At 41.0% G+C, this 20,810-nt stretch overlaps 1 protein-coding gene across 5 annotated transcripts in view; it reads left to right on the top strand.

Moving 5' to 3' along the window:
* Window positions 1-20,810, top strand: part of RGL1 (ral guanine nucleotide dissociation stimulator like 1) — a 305,456-nt gene that overhangs the window by 221,704 nt on the left and 62,942 nt on the right. For all 5 annotated transcript variants that reach the window (XM_054443341.2, XM_054443321.2, XM_054443311.2 and 2 more), the window contains one exon: window positions 15,213-15,290. In XM_054443341.2, coding sequence (XP_054299316.1) covers window positions 15,213-15,290 — 78 coding nt within the window. The remainder of the gene's footprint in view (window positions 1-15,212; window positions 15,291-20,810) is intronic.

The raw sequence follows: 20,810 nt of genomic DNA, 5'->3' as shown, positions 1-20,810 counted from the left end.
AAAAATGCGGTATGCTGTTGGCAGGCAGTATGAATTGACTGTTCAAAACATTAAAAAACTCCTACAAGTTTACTTTAGAATTGGTAACCTCTTCTATTTTATGGGGTGACTATTGATAATAGGCCACAGATGTCCACAGTCAATAAAGGAGTGCACGTAAATTCCAGCTGTTCATCCTAAATAGAGGACATTATACACACAGGAACTGGAGTGTTTAGTCTATGACTCATATACATCCAGCTTTTGATATTTTTAAAATCTTTTCTTTGTTCTATTATAGAGGATAGATATTTTTGCTTTTTAAAACACTAACTGGATGACTGACTAACACTGAACATGAATCAAACTGCATTTAATTCAAGCTGTCATGTAAGATATAACTGAATGGAGAGTTAGGATTTATTTTGTACCATTTGGATGGGCCAAGGCTTGGCCTTGAATTTAATTTCATAAACAGATCCTTTGCTTGCTTCTGAAATGAATGGAATTGACAAGTACTCAATGCCTACACAATACCCAGCTTCTGCAAGACACCATGCGAATGGAACTCAGAAATATGAGACTTGTTTCATGCCTTGAGATAGTTTAGAGGTGGATTTACTATGAAGCCACTGGTACTTAACCTCCAGGGGCGCTCACTTGGAATGCCCTCTGCATAATTTTATATTCATGATTTTGTATTCTTTTTCTTTGAGAGGATCCCTCAGATTACATATGGCTTCAAATTACATATCCATAAGACCTGGATCCACCCCTCGGTACTTAATATTTTACTGCAAAAGATAACATATTAAGGCTTGCATTTCTGAAACAAGTAGATAACTGCTTGAGATGGTATTAGATGAAGTTCTAACATGTTCTGCAGATGAAACAGGATATAGAAGTTCAGAGAAATAAATCTCATTTATTTAGATTATTCTGCAGAAATTGGGATTTGTTCAAATAAGTACAAACCTCAACATGAGTATTTCTTCCTTGCTTCATTTCCTACTCACACTTAGAGCTTGAGCCAGGCTTCAGTCTTGATTAAATTTAACCAAAATGCACATTCTGTGAAACAGTGGGTTCTTAAATTGGTTGTTGAGACTTTTAATGTCTATAATTAAGAGGAAGCAATTATGTTGTATAAACTTGCCTATTCTGAAGATGAGCATTTGAAATATTATTTTGTCAGTAGATTGTGGTAGACTTGTTTATGGGTTTCTGACATAATTTAAAAAATAATTTCTTTTGGTTTCTTAATAGTAGTTTGCTTATCTGTTGTGAAATTAACACTGGAAAGCTATTACAGCATGCGCTAATCATACAATAATCAGTCGAGAATGGATTGAAGACAGATACTGCAGTATTTATTTCCCACCAGAGAAGCTTATTTGATGTCAAGCTTTGATTTCCCTTAAGACTTCTAATAATGTGGGTTTTCTCATATGGAACTGTTTGCTTTCTGGGATTTCTTTTTTATCTTTTGACAGTTTTTTATTCTGCTATAATATGAGCCTTTTGTGATTGGCCAATAAACAGTGGTTTGAATTCACGTATAGCTAATTCCATGTGTTTGCTTTACCCCTTACTTGGGGTGATCATTTCCCAAGGACCCCTGTTTCCTGTGCTTCTCAACATGGCTCAGAGTCCACATTGGTCTACTTTTAACCCAAGAGAAAGTTCTTGAATTGTGAGCCAGCAGTTTGTGTTGGGGCTTTGAGATCTTCTTTTATCTAACTTCAAATATATACTCATTCAGTTAAAAATCTGGCCAGGCGTGGTGGCTCACATCTGTAATCCCAGCATTTTGGGAGGCTGAGGCAGGTGGATCTCCTGAGGTCAGGAGTTCGAGACCAACCTGGCCAACATGGTGAAACCCCATCCCTACTAAAAATATAAAAATTAGCTGGTATGGTGGCAGGCATCTGTAGTCCTAGCTACTCGGGAGCCTGAGGTGGGAGAATCGCTTGAACCTGGGAGGCAGAAGTTGCAGTGAGCTGAAATTGCACCAGCTCGGGCGACACAGTAAGACTTGGTCTCAAAAAAAAAAAAAAAAAATCATTTGTTCTCTCCACCATACCATTTTAAACATAAGGGTGTTAGATACTACTGAATATGCCCAACCTGAAATGTAGGGAGAAACCTACTTTAATTAGTGACCCTCAGTGAGAGTCAGGAAATGTTTGCACAAGTATCTAGAGTTTTCTTCAGGTAGCTGTCACAATAGCTCCCTTTTGGGCCATTTCTTCAACATTCTCTCTTTCTGTGTTATGCACTCATATCAGAATTAAGCAGAATGGGCTCAGTGCAGTGGCTCAAGCTTGTAATCCCAGCACTTTGGGAGGCCGAGGCAGGCGGTTCACTTGAGGCCAGGAGTTTGAGACCAGCCTAGCCAACAAGGTGAAACCCCGTCTCTACTAAAAATACAAAAGTTAGCTGGGCGTGGTGGTGCATGCCTGTAGTCCTAGGGAGGCTGAGGCGGGAGGATGACTTGAGCCTGGGAGGCGGAGGTTGCAGAGAGCTGAGATGGTGCCACTGCACTCCAGCCTGGGTAACAAAGCAAGACCCTGTCTAAAAGAAAAAAAAAAGTAAGCAGAATGCCAACAAGAACCAGAGTAGGGGTTAACTAGGTCTCCAGAAACCTTTGCCAAGCTGATGGCACTCAGGTCACACTGTGGAAAGCACTGAGTAATAGTCTGAATTACTCCCTTAATTTCAAATGAATTCTCCCAGTGGAGGACATTCGGGGTTTTTAAAGGTTGGAGCCATTTGTAAATACTATACTTTAAGATTATCTGACTTAAATTTACTTGCTTATGTTGCAGAGAAGAGACTAATTCAGTAGGTCTTTGAACTTATTTCTTCTTCCCTTGTTTGCTTGCCATGTGTTTTCACAGGCTTTATCTCATTTAGTTCACTTATTTTTACCCGTATGTTTACAGATTAGAAAATTATGGCTTAGAAACATTCAATCAGTAAGTAGCAGAGCTAGAATTAAAACCTTCCCCTTTCTGACTTGGAAGCTCTTTCTAAGTGTACAATATCACCTTCCTTGATTTGTTAATATCACCTTTAAAGGAACCCTTTTTTGGGAATCCTTTTTAGCCATCCCTTTCACTACTACCTCAAGTGATTTTCCCTGGAAACTGTATTTCCCAAGGGCTCCTCCCTTCACACAGTTGTGAGCAGTTCACTTGAGCATCAGTGCTGTTATTCGTTTGTCTACTCAAGCAATATTTATCAGCTCTTTAATGTGTACTATGTACTGTACAAGGTGCTGTGTGTATAATGGTGGACAAACCTGCCTTCTTCATGCTGAATGTCTAGTGGGAAAGAGTAACATTAAACGAATCAGTGTGCAAATACATTTATATAATTAAAATTGGTAGACCACTGGGAGATAAAAGGTTCTATAACACAGAGTTATAAAGGATATTTTGGAGGGCTGTACCCAAATAAAACTGAATGTTGGCCAGGATCTTAGGTTATCACTTAGATCATGGGCCATGAAGGTCGTTGCTGTGTCTGTGTGTTTGGAGTGTTTCTGTGTACTGAATGGGCCCGGCCAAATCCCTGACCTTGATCAGCTTTTCCTGAAGGGTCAGGGATAGCAAATGAGAGAGCATGGGTGGATTTAAGTAAGTATAGTACCACCGTGGGAACAGAAACCTTAAATCCATTCTTTATGTCACCCGGAGTAACATTTTCATATGCAAAACATGACATACCAATAACCAGCAAAACGGAGCTGCCTTTGTTAGTGCAACCAGTTCCTCCACAGTGTAGAGAGGAGTTGATCAGATATAAAGCTTGAAAATTTTCATTTATTTCCAAGGATTTTGTCATAGATGTCAAACAGACTTTTCAGAATTTTAGGATACATTATGGGAAAAGCAATTTTTCCTGCCTTTTTTTTAGCCATGAGATTCAGGTTTAAGGCATATAGTATAATGGTTAAGAACATGGGCTTAGGAGTCAGAAAATTTGAATTTTATTCCAGTTTTGCACTCCTTACTTGCTCTGCAGTATTGGGCAGTTAATTTATCTTACTAGCTTCAGTTTTCGTCATCTATAAAATAACAAAAATAGCACCTAATTTATAGAGTTATTATAAAGTTTGAACATGATAATATAGGTAAAAATTCTTAGTATAGTGGCTGAAAAATATTAAGTGCTTACCTTGTTTTCTTTCTTCATGGCATTTATTATTATTTGAAATTACCTTATTTATCTTGCTTATTTCATGACTGTCTTTCCCACTCAGAGACCATGTTAGTCTTGTTCATTGCTCTACCCTCAAAATGGTGCCTGCAGTAGGTGCTTAGAAACTATTTGTCTAACAAATAAATAATGGTTATCATTATTCATGCCTGTTCCAAGCAGGTGCTTTGGAAGGTCCAGCAGTGAACATTGCCTATCCTCTGCCCATGTTTAGTGGGAGACAAATAAGTCTATAGACTCGTGTCATCATTGTCAAGGCCATGAGGCTGAATGTGCATTTTTAATGAAAACTTTTTCCCCCCGGGAGCTGGTAGTTGTAAACCTTCTATAAAAAGCCCATTACACAAATCCATTCAGTTCTCAAATGCTTTCGTAGCATGAGAAGCTGGTAAGTGTTTCTGAGATGCGTACAATATGTTCCAATTTACTTTTTGTTAAACCTCACTTAAAAATAATTGAATTTTTTATTTAGTGTTGGAATTACATTAGGCACTTGCCAAATATTCCTAGATTCATGCTGGCATGCAGTGTTCATGTTCCTGTACTTCCTTTTCTTTCAGTAAGAGGCAAGGTTTCTAATATCTTTCCTCTCCTTTTCCAGGTCCAAGGAAAGGAAATTGTCAGCAGAGAGAGCACTGGGAAACATACTGGAAACCAAACCCGCAGGAAGGGTCTCAGAGCATCTTCATGTGACTTATGGTCCCAGTGTCACCTCTAGGGTCACCAGCATCTAGAGGTGACACTGAGACCATAACTCACCTGTAGGTGCTGGTCTCTTATAGCATTAACACTCACATTAAATCTTGTTACTATGAAACTCATAATTTGATTTTTGTCTAAACTTTTTGTTCTGAGTTATTTATTAATGTTTAATTTCCATCATTTACATAGGAAATTTTTCAAAATAATTCCATACCATTCTCTTCATTAATTTTAGTAACCTCCTACAGGGCCAAATCGAAACTAGCAGAGAGGGTCACTCATTAAGTCTTTTGTGCCTCCCCTCAACCCACCCATGCATGAAACAGTTGAGATTTAGTGGTTGGTGGCTCCAGGATGCACATCCCATTTATTTAGTAGAAAAGCTTTCAGGAAATCTTAACATTGCTTTGCTTCCTTTCTAGCTTAACATACAATCATATTGAATATCCTGACTAGGGTGAGAATTTCTTAGTAAATGAAGGCTGCTATTTAAGATTTTTGTTAGAACAGATGAGTTTAAGTAGATTTTCTCTAGGTCTGGGTGTTGATGACTTCCTAGGCAAAAAAACCCAAAAAAACTTGGATGGGTTACACACACATACACATACACACACATATATATAACAGAACATATATATATATATGTTCTGTTATGTAAATGACCCTCTCTACTAGTTTCCATTTGACTCTGTGGGGGGTTACTAAAATTAATGAAGAGAATATGGAATTATTTTGAAAAATTTCCTATATAAGTGATAGAAGTTAAACATTAATAAATAACTCTTAGAACAGATGAAAAGTTAGAAAAATGTCAAATTATAAGTTTATGTTCTGTTCAGGACATCATGCCCTGTTCAGTTTTGGTCCACACACTCAGCTCCAGGAAGCATGGCTGGAGCCAGAATGTGACTAGCATTGTTATTATTTTCTCCCTGTAAATATATATATGTGAAAGTGTTTTTTAAAAAAAGGTAGATTGCTGAAAGATAAATTGGACTTAGATCTTATTTCCTGCAACTATGAGAAACATGACACTATTGGTTGGTAGAAGAGAAAAGAGGATTATAAAAAGGGTATGAAAATCTTTAGGTATGAAAATAGTTATAATATAGAAAAGAGCATTAAAAACTTTGATAGGGGATGCCTTTCATAAAAGGTCTCAGGCTCTTGCTGGCTTACACTTTATCAGGTGGAGAGAAACAGTTTAGCTCAGAAAACAATAGAAAGTATAACATTTTTAATAATTTACATATCCAAAGATGTCCACATCCTCATCCCTGAAACCTGGGAATATGTTAGGTTATATGCAAAGGGGAATTGAGGTTGCAGATGGAATTAAGGTTACTAATCAGCTGGCTAAAAAATAAGGAGATTATCTTGGATTATCTGAGTGAGCCCAGAGTAATAACAAGGGTCCTTAAAAATGTAAAAGATGGAGGCAGAAGACAGAGAAAGAGATACGAGGATGGAAACGGGATCAGATAGATGCTGTGTTGCTGGCTTTGAAGATGGAGGAAGGGGGCCTTGAACCAAAGAATGCAGGCAGCCTCTTGAAGCTAGAAAAGGGGATTAAACAGATTCTCTTCTAGAACCTCTAGAAAGGAACACAACCCTGACAACACCTTGATTTTAACCCATTGAGACCCTTGTTGGACTTCTGACTTACAGAACTGTAAAATAGTAAATTTGTACTGTTATAAGCCACTAAGTTTGTAATAATTTATTCCAGCAACACAGATAAGAAACATAAGAAACAAGGAATTCTTGTCAGGGAGATTGACTCTGAAAAATCTAGGCCATAGGCTCAAGGATGTTGAAGGTCGGTGTCTACCCTCATCTTTGTTCTGTTCAGGACATCATGCCCTGTTCAGTTTTGGTCCACACACTCAGCTCCAGGAAGCATGGCCGGAGCCAGAATGTGATGGACATTGTTATTATTTTCTCCCTGTAACTATGCCAGTTACTTTGGATTAACCAGAAAAATGTAATCTGGTACTGTTTGAGAATTATATCCAACCATAATTACCTGAGGGAAAATGGAAATAAGCTCTCTTCCCTGCTGGGTTGGTGGCCTTTGGTAAATATTTACTTTTGCCAAATGGACTCAACTCTCACCTGCCAACACGATGGGAATTCTGGATGGGAACATGTGGCGACTGCAGAGCCTTAGCTTGTGGGACGGCAGTGATGGTTTTGTTAAAGTAGACACTGAGGGGATGCTGTCAAAGACTTTGCTTCAGATCATAACCAGGCTAGCTTTCTTTTCTTGAAATGGGATTTATAAGACCTAAGAGATAAAAATGTTTCCATGAAGTAGCTTGTTTTTTTATTTCACTTGGCAAAGGGAGGCAAGGACATGCAATTATCCTTTTTTTGAAAAGAATATAAAATTGCCCAGCAGGTTTTTTTTTTTTTTTTTAAAGTGTGCTTACATTTGTAAACTACAAAACAAAACTGACAAGAAACTGAAATGTAATGGGTGGTAACTGAGTTAGTAACTGGACAATTAGACATTCAGCTTTGATCATTTAAAGCAGTGGTTTTGACCATTTTTCAGCAGTTGGTGGGAGTGATTGATCACAAACCCCTGTAAGAATGTACTAAAAACTATGGACCTTCTCTCTAGAAAAAAGAGAATGTCACAATTTTTTTTTCATAAAATTTAGGGACTTCCCAGACTTCTGTAAATTCATCTAGAGACCCTGGGTTATGAGCCCCTAGGCAAAGTGTCCCTAGCATGGTGACAGGGGATACATAGGCAGCCATTATGAATCAGAGGTGGGCACTGATCCTAGCTTTATTATAACTGGAGCACAGAACTTAAGTGTGGCTCTGAAAAGTAAACCAATCAAATGAACTAAAATTATACTTCATGGTTCATTCAGGTAAATTTAATGGTTTTAGAAAGTATCTTGGGACATCTAAAAGGGAAAGATACTGGTGGTTTTGAGTTAATTTTGTTTTTCATATCGCTATTCTCTTATTTGAAATTTTTTTTTACATTTATTTTTTGTGAACTTAGCCCTTGATAATGCTGTCAGGCCCCTAGTCCTGGGAACACAATTCTTTTGCCTTTGGCCTCTACTAAAGCTAACAGTAAGCACCCATTTAGATAAATTAATATTACTTTGAGTTTTTGTAAGCTGTAGGTGAAAAAGAAAAGTATTCTTGAAAATGAAAGGATGCCATGATACTAAACTCATATTCATTGTATTTGATGTTACAAAGCATGTTTCATAAGATTTTGAAGAGCTCTGCAGTAGCAACTTTTTGTGGTTGGGGAAAACTGAGCCACAGGCTTGTACTGATTTGTTAATAATGTATTAATTCATCTTAAACCTGAGAAAAATCTAGACTCATGAACAGAGTCTGAGTGCTGCCTCCTCCCTACCCCCATCTACCAGTTTCTTCTGTTGTCCATCATTGTAGCTGCATCCATTGCAGTGTACTAACAAGACGTGTTTGCAGTTGGTGGTTTAGCATTGTTGTGAACTAGAAGTGGAAGGGGTAGCTACTGATGAGCCACCAAGCTGTGAGTGCAGGAAACAGACCAGAGAAAGGAAACGGATGACAGAGGCTTGGAATGGAAAATAGAAGAAACCTTATAGCAAGAGTGTGAGAGCCAACATACTTAAATAATTTTAAATCTGCGTGAGATATAAGTTGTGGCAGGAGAGACCTTTTTTTCTTTCCCTTGGATGAATAGTGTCCTTTTCTTGATCTCCTCTTTAGACAGTTGTGGGTTAAGGGCTGGAAGGAAAGGTTATTCTCCAGGAAAATGTTATAGCATTTTGTAACTGTCAAGTGGGGCAGAAATATCAGGTACTCTTTTGCTGTTAATGTTGCCTAAAGTGTCAGGGACTTAATATGGAGATATGTGGACAATGAAAGAACAAGGAAGGTGCAGTGTCCTTCACAGCAAAGGCCTAGAGGGGAGTAGGGCAGCTTTTTTTTGGGTCTTCTAGCTTTTTCTAGTCAGGGAAAAATGGCCTAGAGAACTGGCTGTCATAAATGGAAAGCACAGTATAGGGTTCTCGGCTCAATCTTCTTGGCCCCTTCCTTTCCTGCAAGAGAACAAGGAGTTTTTGCCTTGTTGTTTTTGACCTTTGTCTTTCTCCTTGAATAAGTAACTTCACAGTGGTAACAAGACCTTTCCAAGGTAGGCTTGGTGGCTGTGACCCAGTTCTCAGGTCAGACTTGGCGGAGACGTGCCTGCCATGGAGGATATTATTCAGAATAATTAAAACCACACTTCTTGCTGATCTGTGGAAGTCCAAAGTCTTCACTAAGGTTTTCACCAGACATCTGCAGGCTATTTCACCCATGTCGTTCTCCTGAGTCAAGGTCAGCTTCTGAACATTTTTTTCATACCTGACCTGTGTTCTTTTGGGTCAGTTACAGAAAAATGCCCAAGATGTTCTGAGGCCAGCGTTTATTAGAAAAGATTCCCAGGAGTCCTTGAGTCAGCAGCTTCATGTGAGGTCTCTCTTTCCTTTACTTCCTCCTTTCTGTTCTTTCACTATCCCCAATAAAGTACCTCCTTCCCAACTCTTCCCGCCCCAGCCTTTCTTTTATTCGTGGTAGAAGAGGGTGTGTATTAATTCATTGAGCAAATATTTATTGTCTACTTTGTGCAGGCTCTATTCCAGGCTCAGCAGAAGTAGCAGTAAGCAAAATAGAAGAGAAAAACCAGAGTCCTTGCCACAGCCTACCAGGCCCTCAGCATCTGTCCTTGTCATCTCCATGCCTCCTTTTCTATTCACGCTCACTCAGCTCTGCCCCTCATTGGCCTCTTAATGTTTCTTAGAAACATCCTTCTGTTACTCTTCCAAGGCCTTTGCAGTGGCTCTTCGGACTGCTTAGAAGGCTCTTTCCCTGGAGATCTGCAGGGCCCACTTCCTCACTTTCTGGAGAGTTTACTTAGTTTTCACATTCACATTGGGCCTTCCCCAAATACCCAACCTCTAACCCTCCATTATACCAGGTCACCCTGACCTGCTTTATTTCTCTCCATTGCACTTTTCACTCTCTGACTTAGTATATATTAACTAATTATTGTTGTCTGTCTCCTCCGCATTACCATGTATACTTCATGAAAACAGAGACTTTGGTTTGTTCGCTGCTGTATCCTCAATGTCTAGAATAGTACCTGTACATAGTCCTTAGTAAATAATCCTCATTGAATGAGGACTAAATGAGTGAAAGAATGAAGATGGAATAAATGAATGAAAGGCTTACTATAGCTTGTATGGTAGGGAGTGATTCAGAGGCTGGTTGCTGAATGCTGACTGTCATGGCTGAAATCCCTGCTGCATGTATTAATTGTATCTTTGAGGGCATGTCACTTAATTTAAGCCTTCTGGGCCTCAGTTTTCTCATCTGTAGAATAGGAATAAGAATAACATCACTCTATAGAATTATAGGAGAACTAAACCAAGCCGTCGTGTAAAGCCCTTAGCACAGTACCTGGCATATAGTAAGTTCTCAATAATTATTAACTGCTATTATTATTGGATCATTTGCCAGAATCAAGCAGAGCCTGAGAGATTCTTCAGGATCACCCGCCTCCTGATCTGGTGTTACTGAGACTTTCCTGTTGGGGAGCAAAGGTTAGCAAGGGCCCCTACTAGAGAGACCGTCCCTGGGTACAACTTTATCTAAGGGTTTCTTTGAACCACAGATACACCTGGTCCTCGCCTTCAAACACATATAAAACACTTCATCTTACCAGATGGGCTACAAAGAATACAGACATCCTCTCTGGAAATAACTCTTTCCTGTTTAAATATTTAGCAACCAGTTAAACATTGTACTGGTTTTTCCTTTCCCTTTTCTATTACTTTTTAGGCTGCAGTAAATAATTGCTTAAGGCTGCACTTTAGGAGACATTTGTAAATTTTTCTTTTGCCTTGTGATAACAGAGAAAACCATGTCAAAAGTCATTCTGACAATTTGTATTTTAAGTTTTATGAGTTACCATTTAAAGAAGAGCAATTGGTCATTGGTAAGCCTTCTTAAGAGGTTGGAGCTTTGATCTTAAATCCTAGGGAGGCTTTGCAGAAATTGGATACGACATTGTTGACAGGTTTGTCGGTAGCTATTCTACGGCCATTAATTAAACACACACACTCATACACACACTTTATTTACTACCCTGGAATAAGTGAATTGAACTTGACTTTGATTTTTGATGGGAAGCTATGAGAGGGTCCAGGAAAACATCAAAGGAACCTTCTTAATCTAGCAGGACTGACTCTCAAAGGACCTAGCCTGAACATTTAAAGAGTTCTGGATTCCAACACTAGTCTAGTTTCTTTTCTGTAAAGCACTAATTCTCCTTAATGATAAGAAAGGTGCAGGAATGGCCTGGCATGTTGGCTTATGCCTGTAATCCCAGCACTTTGAGGGGCCAAGACGGGAGAATCACTTGAGCCCAGAAGTTCGAGACCAGACTGGGCAACAGAGTGAGATCTCATCTCTACAAAAAATAAAAAAAATTAGCCAGGCATGGTGGCATGCATCTGTGGTCCCAGCTAGTGCCTGTGGTCCCAGCCTCTCAGGAGGCTGAGGTGGGAGGCTTGCTCAAACCTAGAAGGACAAGGCTACAGTGAGCCATGACTGTGCCATTGCACTCCAGTCTGGGCAAAAGAGTGAGACCCTGTTTCAATGGGAAAAGAAAAAAAATTAAGAAAGGTGCAAGGGCAAATAATCATCTCCATCCCAGTCCATTAAGTTCCACAAGGTTACAGGCTCTTTCCTTTTATCTCACTTCTAAAAGACTTCTTTGGAATAGTGTATATACTTTTGTTTTGCATTTTAATAGTTTTTACCTTTAAGATCTCAACTTTAACATCTTAAAACTTTTTTTCTTTTTAATTGTAGACTTTCGGAATAATCACAGCTATCTTAAAACTTTTATGCTCCTAAGCCCTTAGAAGTGAGGGCTTGATACTTGTAGAAGCATAAATAAGGCCAGATGATGCCTTTGCAGAGGCAAATCTGAACCTAGTAGTTGGGAGGTCCATTACTGCATCTGCTTGTGAAACCCCAACAGAGCACTAGCATCAAGTAGCCATCACATGCCTGTTAGGTGCTAGGCACTAAAGAGTTGGGTGCCAGCTCTAAAGAGTAGTGAGCAAAAAGAAAACATCCTGCTCTGCTGGAGTTTATTTTCTAATGGACAGTTAACACAACAACAAAATTAACTACACAGTATATCAGAAGGTGTTCAAAGCCGTAGAGAAGATTAAAGGAGGGAAGGGGCTGATGTTACAATTGGTTTGTATTTTAAATAGGGCAGTCTGGGAAGGTCTCACCAATAAAGTGATACCTGAGCAAAGACCTGAGGCGCTGAAAGAGTGAGCCCTTGGCACAGGTGTGGGAGGAGGCAGCAGCAGGCACAGATTCGGAGGCAGGAGGATGCCCAGTGTGTGGGTGGAGCAGGGAGGAGGCTGGTGAGGCTGGAAAGGGAGTAAGGGCTGAGGAATTGTAGGAGGCATGGGAGGAGGTCTCCGCAGATCATTTAGGGCCTTGTGGGACACGTAAGACTTTGGCCTTTTCTCAGAGTGAGATGGGAGTCATGGGAGGGTTTCTCCCTTTTTCTTTTTTCTTCTTCCTCTTCTTCTTCTTTTTTTTGTTTTTTTGTTTTTTGTTTTTGAGAGACAGCATCTTGCTATGTGTTGCCCAGGCTAGGCTTGAACTCCTGGGCTCAGGAGATCCTCTTTCCTCAGCCTCTTGAGTAGCTGGGATTGCAATCCCAGACATGTGCCACCATGCTTGGCTTTTTATGGGAGGGTTTTGAGTGGAGCAGTCACATGATCTGATCTACATAAAGCAGGATTGCTCTGGCTGCTGGGCAGAAGCTGGGGACCATTTAGGTGGCTGTTGAATTGATTTAGGCTACACTTGATTTACACTATCCAAGATAGTGTAGCTGGAGCCAGGGTGGAAGCCATGGAAGTGATGAGAAGTGTTTGGATTCAGGATATATTAGAAGGGCAGAGCAAAAAGGATTTCCTGATGGGTGGAGAAGAGTTGGTGTGTCTGCAAGATTTGAGCCTCAGCAACTGGATCGTGTGCTCTGCCACACACTCCTTTTTATCCGTGGCCCTTATTGGTGTCCAAGTTATTATCAAGCAGTCACTCTGATCCTAATTGCGAAACTGTAGACACTCTGGTAGCCAGGAGAAATACTTCTGTGGTCTTCTGAGCCATTGCTCAGAAGATGCTACCAGGTTAGTTAATGAGAGAGAACTCGGCTCACCAGTGTAAGTTACTTAGTCTTTCTTGACACCTTCTCATTACACTTTTGGCATCACATTGTGGGGAGGAACTGTGATAGGTGTTGGTGCCACCCAAACCTGCACCTCAGCTCTGAGTCTGAAAAATGCAGGAAAAGAGCAGAAGAGTAGGAGAAGCTAAAGCAAAGATAAAGAATAGAGAGATCTGGAAACTTTTAGTACAAACCACTTTGAAAAGAAGACTATCAGGAGCAGTAAAATGTGTATCTTTCCCTGGTGTTTTCCCTTTTTATATCTACCTTTCATAGCTTCCAGTTGAAAGATAAAAAGGTGATATTTCCACAATAACTGGAGTGGGACTTAATGGACTAACATGGAATGTAACAAAAACAAAGATTAAGTCCCACATTTAGTCATTGAGAGATGGCAAGAGAAGAGTTTAGGGATCCTTCTAGTCAGATACATAGAAGATACACTGGCTTTCCAAGATCCCACTCTTGATTGCACCCATCGTAATCTCTCCTACTTAAATAAACCACCAAGCCTGCTGTGAGAGAGTACGAGGACATAGTTTGCTATGATGTTGGCCAAGGATAGAGCTGAAAAATCTCACCCCGTTTATTTATTAGGAATCTTGTTTTCCATCCTTGCCTTGCACACGTGGGGTTGAGTAAATCTTAATCTGAGTTCTTATCTCAGGAAGAGCAAAGGGTAGCCCTGGAAGCCTTCTAAATAGCAGGTGCAGGACAGAATGAAGAGGAAAAGAGAGGGTGGAGACCAGTGGAAAATATCTTTGGGAGGCCAAGAAATCCATAAGGCTGATGAGCTAGAGAAAGGAGCAGGTGGATGGGTGAGCTGATGCCTAAGGGCGCAAACTGGAACCTACCGGGATGGGATGATAGGGAGACCAGATGGACTGGCATTGGGTCAAACCAGATGGTGGGCTTTTATTTTTAAAAGGATTTGTAAGTCCTAGGAGCAAGGAACCATAAGGGTACTAGGGCCTTTAATCCCATTAGTAGAAAACAAAAGTGTGCTCTTTAAAAATGTAAACTCATCAATTATAGAATTTATCAAAACTTTGGGACAGACAACTCACTTGTGAAACCCCAAGGAATCTCTGGATTCTATATTGATGGAAGGAGAAACTGAAGAAATAGTCTAGGCATTATAAGTTAATTAAAGACACCTCCTTAATAATTTAAAGTGCATTTACTAAGTTTACATTCCAAACCAAACAAAATATGATATATTTGTATGAAATAGGCTGGCTCACATGTGGAGTTGGGAGAACAGCTAGCAGTGTAAGTAGGGACTGATGAATTATTGAGTAAATTTTGAGTTGGTAATGAGAAAACTTTTAAAATTTAAGCATCTATTGCTTTCCCAAAAATCAGACCCCTGCACCCCACCTCCCCAGTTGCTGTGTCTAGAGCAACCTGGCCTCAGTATAGCTACAGCTGCTCTCCTGGTTGCTAAGACATGAGAGCTTTTACTGTAGTCCTTGTCAAGACCCAGCCTTAATTTTAGGGTCCAGAGCTATTTCCATAATCCCTCTACAACGGACTTATTTTCAAGGAGACCAGACTCTTAAGTGTAGCCTGGAGCCATCAGTTTGTGCTCCCGTGTGGCATGAGTGTGGATGCTGTGCCTGCAGAGCCACGTGTCCCTTGCATAGACACGCAGAGGGGTTGGACAGGAGGGTTTGGTGTGCTACAGAGTTCATGAGGAATCTGCCTTCTTCGTATTATGAAATAGCCGATTCTCCTGCTGATAGGAACACTCTAATGTAATCTAAAAAAGACAATAAATGTTAAGTGTTAATATTAAGAGAAAGTTTTAAGTAGTGTGATTAGTTGTTAAATGACTTTTCTGTTTAGAATATGCAGATATATCCATTAAGTAACTGTGAATAATACTGCATCATTTTCAATGCTATTTCATAGATATATCTTTCCTTAATTACTTCTGAAAAGTATAACTGTCACTTTGTAGTTGAAGTTGAATAGAGTTGCTTTCCAACACCACTGACTGTTTTTGCTTGCTTGTTCATTATTATCTCTACAGGTATGGAAACCTGACAAGTCCAAACTGTGAAGAAGATGGAAGCCAAAGTTCAACAGAGTCCAAAATGGTGATCAGGAAGTGAGTCTCCCTTTTCTTTGCATTCTAAGCTCTCAGTCAAGACAATATCTTAAAGTAGTTTAGTAGAGTATTTTATTCCTTTGAATGTTGCCATGATTTTTTTTTCCATAATGCATACAGAGGCTTATTTTTTGATTACCTAACAATATTCATTTATGTAACCAGTGAAAGTATCTTAAGTAACCACTGTCTGCCAGGCATTGTGCTAAGGTACACAGAACAAACAAGTGAACAAAACAAGTGAACAAAATAACAGTCCCAGCTCATAAAAAGTGTGTATTTTACCAGAAAGAGACAAAGAATACACACAAAAAAGTGAAGAAGAATGAAGCAGGGTCTGAGGGCTGGAGCGTTTGGTTACATGTAGGGTGCCCGGATTGGGCTGTCTGGTCTGTTGGCATTGGAGCACACCGAAATGAGTTGTGCCCTGAGCCTTGCAAATAGCCAGGCAGACAGACCACGGGAAAGGCTCTGAGGCAGGAGCGGTGTTTGAGAAACAGCAGGGAATTGCATGTGGCTGGAGCGCGTGCTAGGGGATGAGCACTGTGAGGTGGTGCAGGAAGGTGGCCACTCACAAGGGGACTCATAGGAACTTGCGGAAAGATGTTGAATTTGATTCTGAGGAAGATAAGAAGCGCTTAGAAGGTTTTGAGAAGAGTGCTGTGGCCTGACATATCTTAAAAGACCCGCTCTGGCTCTGAGTCCAGAAAATAGCCTGTGGCAGTGTGGCTGGGGGCAAGGGTGGGAGCAGGGAGCCTGGTCAGGACCCTCCCAAGAGTCCAGATGAGGGCTGCTGGTGGTGCGGGCTGGAGCAATAGCAGTGAAGGTGACCAGCCTTTGCAGAGATCTTCCAGGTGTTGGTGGCAGGACAAGCTGGAGTGCATGGGCTGTGTGAGAGAACAAGAGGAGGCCAGATGCTTCCCAGGGTTGCGGTTTGAGCAGCGGAGAGACAGGACCTTGGCTTTACAAAACAAGAAGATCGAGGGAGCAGGTTTAATGGGGAGTGTGTATCAGAAATTTAGTCACAGACATAATTAGCTCAGTCTAGATTTCAGGGAGAGGCATGGAATGGAGGTATAAATTTGGATGTCTTTAGTTTATACATGGTATTTAAAGCTATGAGACTGAATGTGGCTTCCTGGGAACTAAGGGCAGATAGAGGAGAGAAGATCCAGAGACTGAGCCTGGTTCCTTGGGTGTTTAGAGTTAGGGAAGTAGAGCCTCTGGCAGAGGAGACTGGAACAGAGCTGCTTTGGGGAAGGATGGGGGAGGAGAAAAAAGAAGTTGTTGTGTCCCAGAAGACAAGCAAAGAAAGGATTTCAGGGAGGGAGTGACCGACTCCCTCCAGTGCTGCCCGTCGATGGAGTGTGAGGGTCTGGAAAGTGGCTCCTCCTTTGCGGTGCTGCGGTCTTTGGTGACTTGACAAGTGCAGTTTGGTGGATAGAAAGGTGAGCAAGCGAGAATGAAGGGGATGAAGCGGGGACAGTGAGTCTTGTTAGAGGAGGAGCTTTGCTGCAAAGGGGAGTAGAGAAATGGATGGAAGATGGGGTTTTTTTTTGGTTGTATATGTGTTTTTTAAAAGATGGAAGGTATTTTATGCTGATGAGAATGTCCTATGAGAAAACATCCATGATGCAGGGGTGGGGGCCATTGTAGGGGTGATGTTCTTGAGTAGATGGAATGTGCACCTGGGTGCCTGAAACCACTAGTGTTAAATATTCATTTTGGGGCCAAAAGTCTGGGGGGAATCCTGTGGAATTCCGGGGAGCTAGGGATGTGAAAGTAGAAAGCTGAGTATCTTTTTTAACTCCTGAGTTAGGTTCCATGTGGTTTTACAGTTTTATTTAGTGGATCATAACTTTCCAGAAAATCAGACATACCAGTGTAGGTATTTGAATGTCAAGCACAAGGTACAGTGGGAGGAACAATTCTTTTGTTTTTAGAAGGGCCTGGGGAAGGCCTCTTGGAGGAGGTTACCTTTGATCTGGGCCCTGAAGCATGGAGAAGATTTTGTTGGTAGAGCTGTCTGGGTATAGGAAACAGTAGGACCAAATTGGGCAAATGCAATTTTCATGGAATTTTGGGGAACAACACAGAATTGGTGTGGCTGCTTCATAGAGTACATGTTAGGTAAGAGGGGAGTCAGTGGAGCTGAAGCTAGAATGGACTTACTTCATGAAGGGCATTAATTTCTTGCAGGAGAGTTTGGACTTTCCCTGGTAAGCAGTGGGCAGTCAGCAGTAATGAATTTTTATAGGAGGGAAACAATATAATCTAAAAGGTGATTTTTCAGAATGGGTTAGACATAGAGCCTTCTCGCTCAAAGTGTGACCGTGGACCTATAGCATCAGCATCTCCTGGGTGGGAGCTTGTGAGAAATGCAGACTCTCAGGCCCCACTCAGACCTAATGGATTAGAATCTGCATTTTAACAAGATTCTCAAGTGATTCCTAAGCACTTTAGAGTTTTGAGAATCATAGGAGTCTATGAAAACTCACTAAGATAATGCTTTTTTTAGAAGAGCCTTTTTATAATGGACATTTTGGAGCATATACAAAAGGAGAGATACTGTAAGAATTGAGTGTAATCTAGACTTGTGAGCAGATTCAGAAATAGACGTGTTATTATGCACATATTTTGGAACTCAGTCCAATCTAGAGCTACCATTCAATTAGCCACCTGAACAGTCTGAGGAGAGTCACAATCTGAAAAATATCCAGAGCTGGCCGGGCGCGGTGGCTCATGCCTGTAATCCCAACACTTTGGGAAGCCCAGGAGGGAAGATCACTTAAGGCAGGAGCTCAAAACCAGCCTGGGCAACGTAGTGGGACTCTGTCTCTACAAAAATTTTTTTTTAAAATTGCTGGGTGTGGTGGCACATGCCTGTAGTCCCAGTTACTTGGGAGGCTGAGACAGGAGGATTGCTTGAGCCTGGGAGGTTGAGGCTGCTGTGAGCCGTGATCGTGCCACTGCACTCCAGCCTGGGCAACAGAGTGAGTGAGACCTTGTCTTAAAAATAAATAATAATAAAAAAAAATCCAGAGCTTCTCTGTCCCATGAGGTGTTTGAGATAAAATAGATTTTTTTGGGAAGTAGCAGTTAAGAAAATTGTACCCTGGGTATGAAGAGTCATGTTCATTCTTTTAAAGTCTCATTCGAATTCATTGTATACCAGGAACACTAATGTGAATGAAACTCCAAGCTAAGCTGTTTTAAAGGGTTTTAGAGTTTTAAGCATATGAGGGCTTAACAAAGAGCTTCACACAGAACTCCCCTGAGGGGTCCATCCTCTGGGGACAATGGTCCTTTCCTAAAGTCTCACAATAACTTGGTGGAAAGTTCTTGACCCTTTTCCTCAGACTGAGTTGCCTTTTAAAAAACTATGCCTGATGAAAATATGCCACTTTATCTTATAATGGGTCGCTCTGTCCTACAGATTCTGGAATGTTAAAATCCCTTCTTACTGGTGACCTCTTTCTTCCTTCCTCTCTTCTTCTTTCTCTCTGTTTTTTTCCCCACATCTTTTATTGTTTTTCATCTCACTTCACTATTATTTTTTGGCTCTCTTTTTCTGAAACTATCCTTCTCCTGATCATTTCTGTGCCTAGATAGGGTCACTGCTTTGTCTTTGTCTTTGTGAGAGGAAATCAGGGAAGCACCTTCTCCCATCTGTATGTAATGTATTGCAAATTTCCTGTTCATCCCAGATCTCTGGCATCTGACTTGCAGCAATGATTGAGGGCTTCCTGATGACCAATAGATGTGTAGGAGGTATGGCAGTGGTTCTCAACAGGGTGATTGTTATCCTCCAGAGGACATTTGCCAATGACCTACAGACATTTTGGTTGTCTCAACTTGGTGGGGGGATGCTATTGGCAACTCATGGGTAGAGGCCAGGGATGCTGCTAAAACATCCTAGCATGTGAAAGGTTCTTATATCGGTTCGAACCCTAAAAGCGCGCCAACAGACAACACGAGGTGATGTGGAGCAACACACTGTTTTAATGAGTGCCTGGGTGCAGGCGGGCTGAGACCTAAAATGGCATCAGCCCCAAGTGAGGACGGGACAGGGGCTTTATAGTACTCTGTAAACAGGAAGTGTCCCAGTCTGATGCAACTGCTACGTAGTACCTGGACGGCCTCTTTCTTGGTCTTCAGGGTTATGTGTCTTCCGGCCAGGGTAGGTGTCTTCAGGCCAGGGTAGTTGTCTTCCGGCCAGGGTAGGTGTCTTCTGGCCCACTGTCTTCCTGCTTCTGCTATCTTGCTGACGTGTGCTGCTGGCGCAAGTGGCCTTGAGCCTTGGGACTGGGCCTGAGAAGGGAGGAGTTACTCATCCCTTCAAGCTTTCAGGCCCCGGGGAGAATCTTTCAGCATGTACAAAGTAACTCTCCTCTACCCTAACAAGGAATGATCTGACCTTAAATGTCAATAGTGCCTAAGTAAGAAACCCTGCTATATAGTGTTGAGGCTCTAGTTCTGAAGTGAAACTGTCTTTATGAATACCTAACATATATAAAAATAGGAGCAGGCCTATTTGGAAATTTCTTTATTTGTGTCTCTTTTTATAAGTAGCTGAATCAAATGTGGAAGTGATCCAGAGGCAGCCACATGGAGAGGGAAAGGCCCTGGTGAAGGAGCCTGGAGAACTCAGATCCTGCTTCTTCTCTATCACTCTGTCACTTATCAGTCATCTGACCTTGGCTTAGTCACTTCACCTTCCTTTGTTTCAGTTTCTTCACCTGAAAAATGAGTGCTTGGAATAAATGCTCGCTGAGGTCCTTTTAAGTTCAGTGATGTCTAAGATAAAATTTATTTAGCTTTTTCTTTCTCTCAAGAAATGAATAACAGAAACAGAGATATGGTCCACACAGCATAGTGGACTTTTGAGAGTGTGGTACCTTTGACCACTTTTCTCTGTTGGAAAGTGTGTTACCAGTTTTGAAGAGACAGGAAGAAACACATACACAAGCTTTGTTTGTTATTAGTCATGACATCACAGCTGCTCACTGGGGTCATGAATAAAGAGCTGAGCTAAAGCATTGTTTTGTGGGAGTAAGGCAAGGAGTGGCAAAATGCCCATTGTTTTCTTTTGCTATGAATCTGTTCTCTTGTGATTTCAGGTGGAAAACCGACAGCAGGAATCCAATGACATTCAAGAAGTAAACATCCTGTTTAGGGCAGTTGCCTTCAGTTTTGCAGACCTGGGTGGAGGAGGGTGTGGGGACAGGGACTCACTATTGGATTTAACCATGAACAGAAAAATGCCCAAATATTGTTTGTTTTCCCGTTTTTGCTGTAAAGTAAAGAGCAACCCTTACATTTTACAGGCTCCCAAGTACCAAGTAAAATCTTTCCTGTATTTCCAAATATGGATTTAAACCTTTCAGAGGGTAAAATAACTTTAAAGAAGGAAAACGTGGAAATACAGATGACGCATTCAAGATGAAAAATTGGTTTCTGATGTCTTGGACCACAACCGACTAGGGTTCTTCATGCATTTAAAAAAGTACCAGATTGTGC

Source organism: Pongo pygmaeus, chromosome 1 (assembly GCF_028885625.2).
Source record: "Pongo pygmaeus isolate AG05252 chromosome 1, NHGRI_mPonPyg2-v2.0_pri, whole genome shotgun sequence".
Taxonomy (NCBI): Eukaryota; Metazoa; Chordata; class Mammalia; order Primates; family Hominidae; genus Pongo; species Pongo pygmaeus.
Note: the sequence above shows the minus strand (reverse complement) of the source record. Positions and strands in the feature narration are given on the sequence as shown.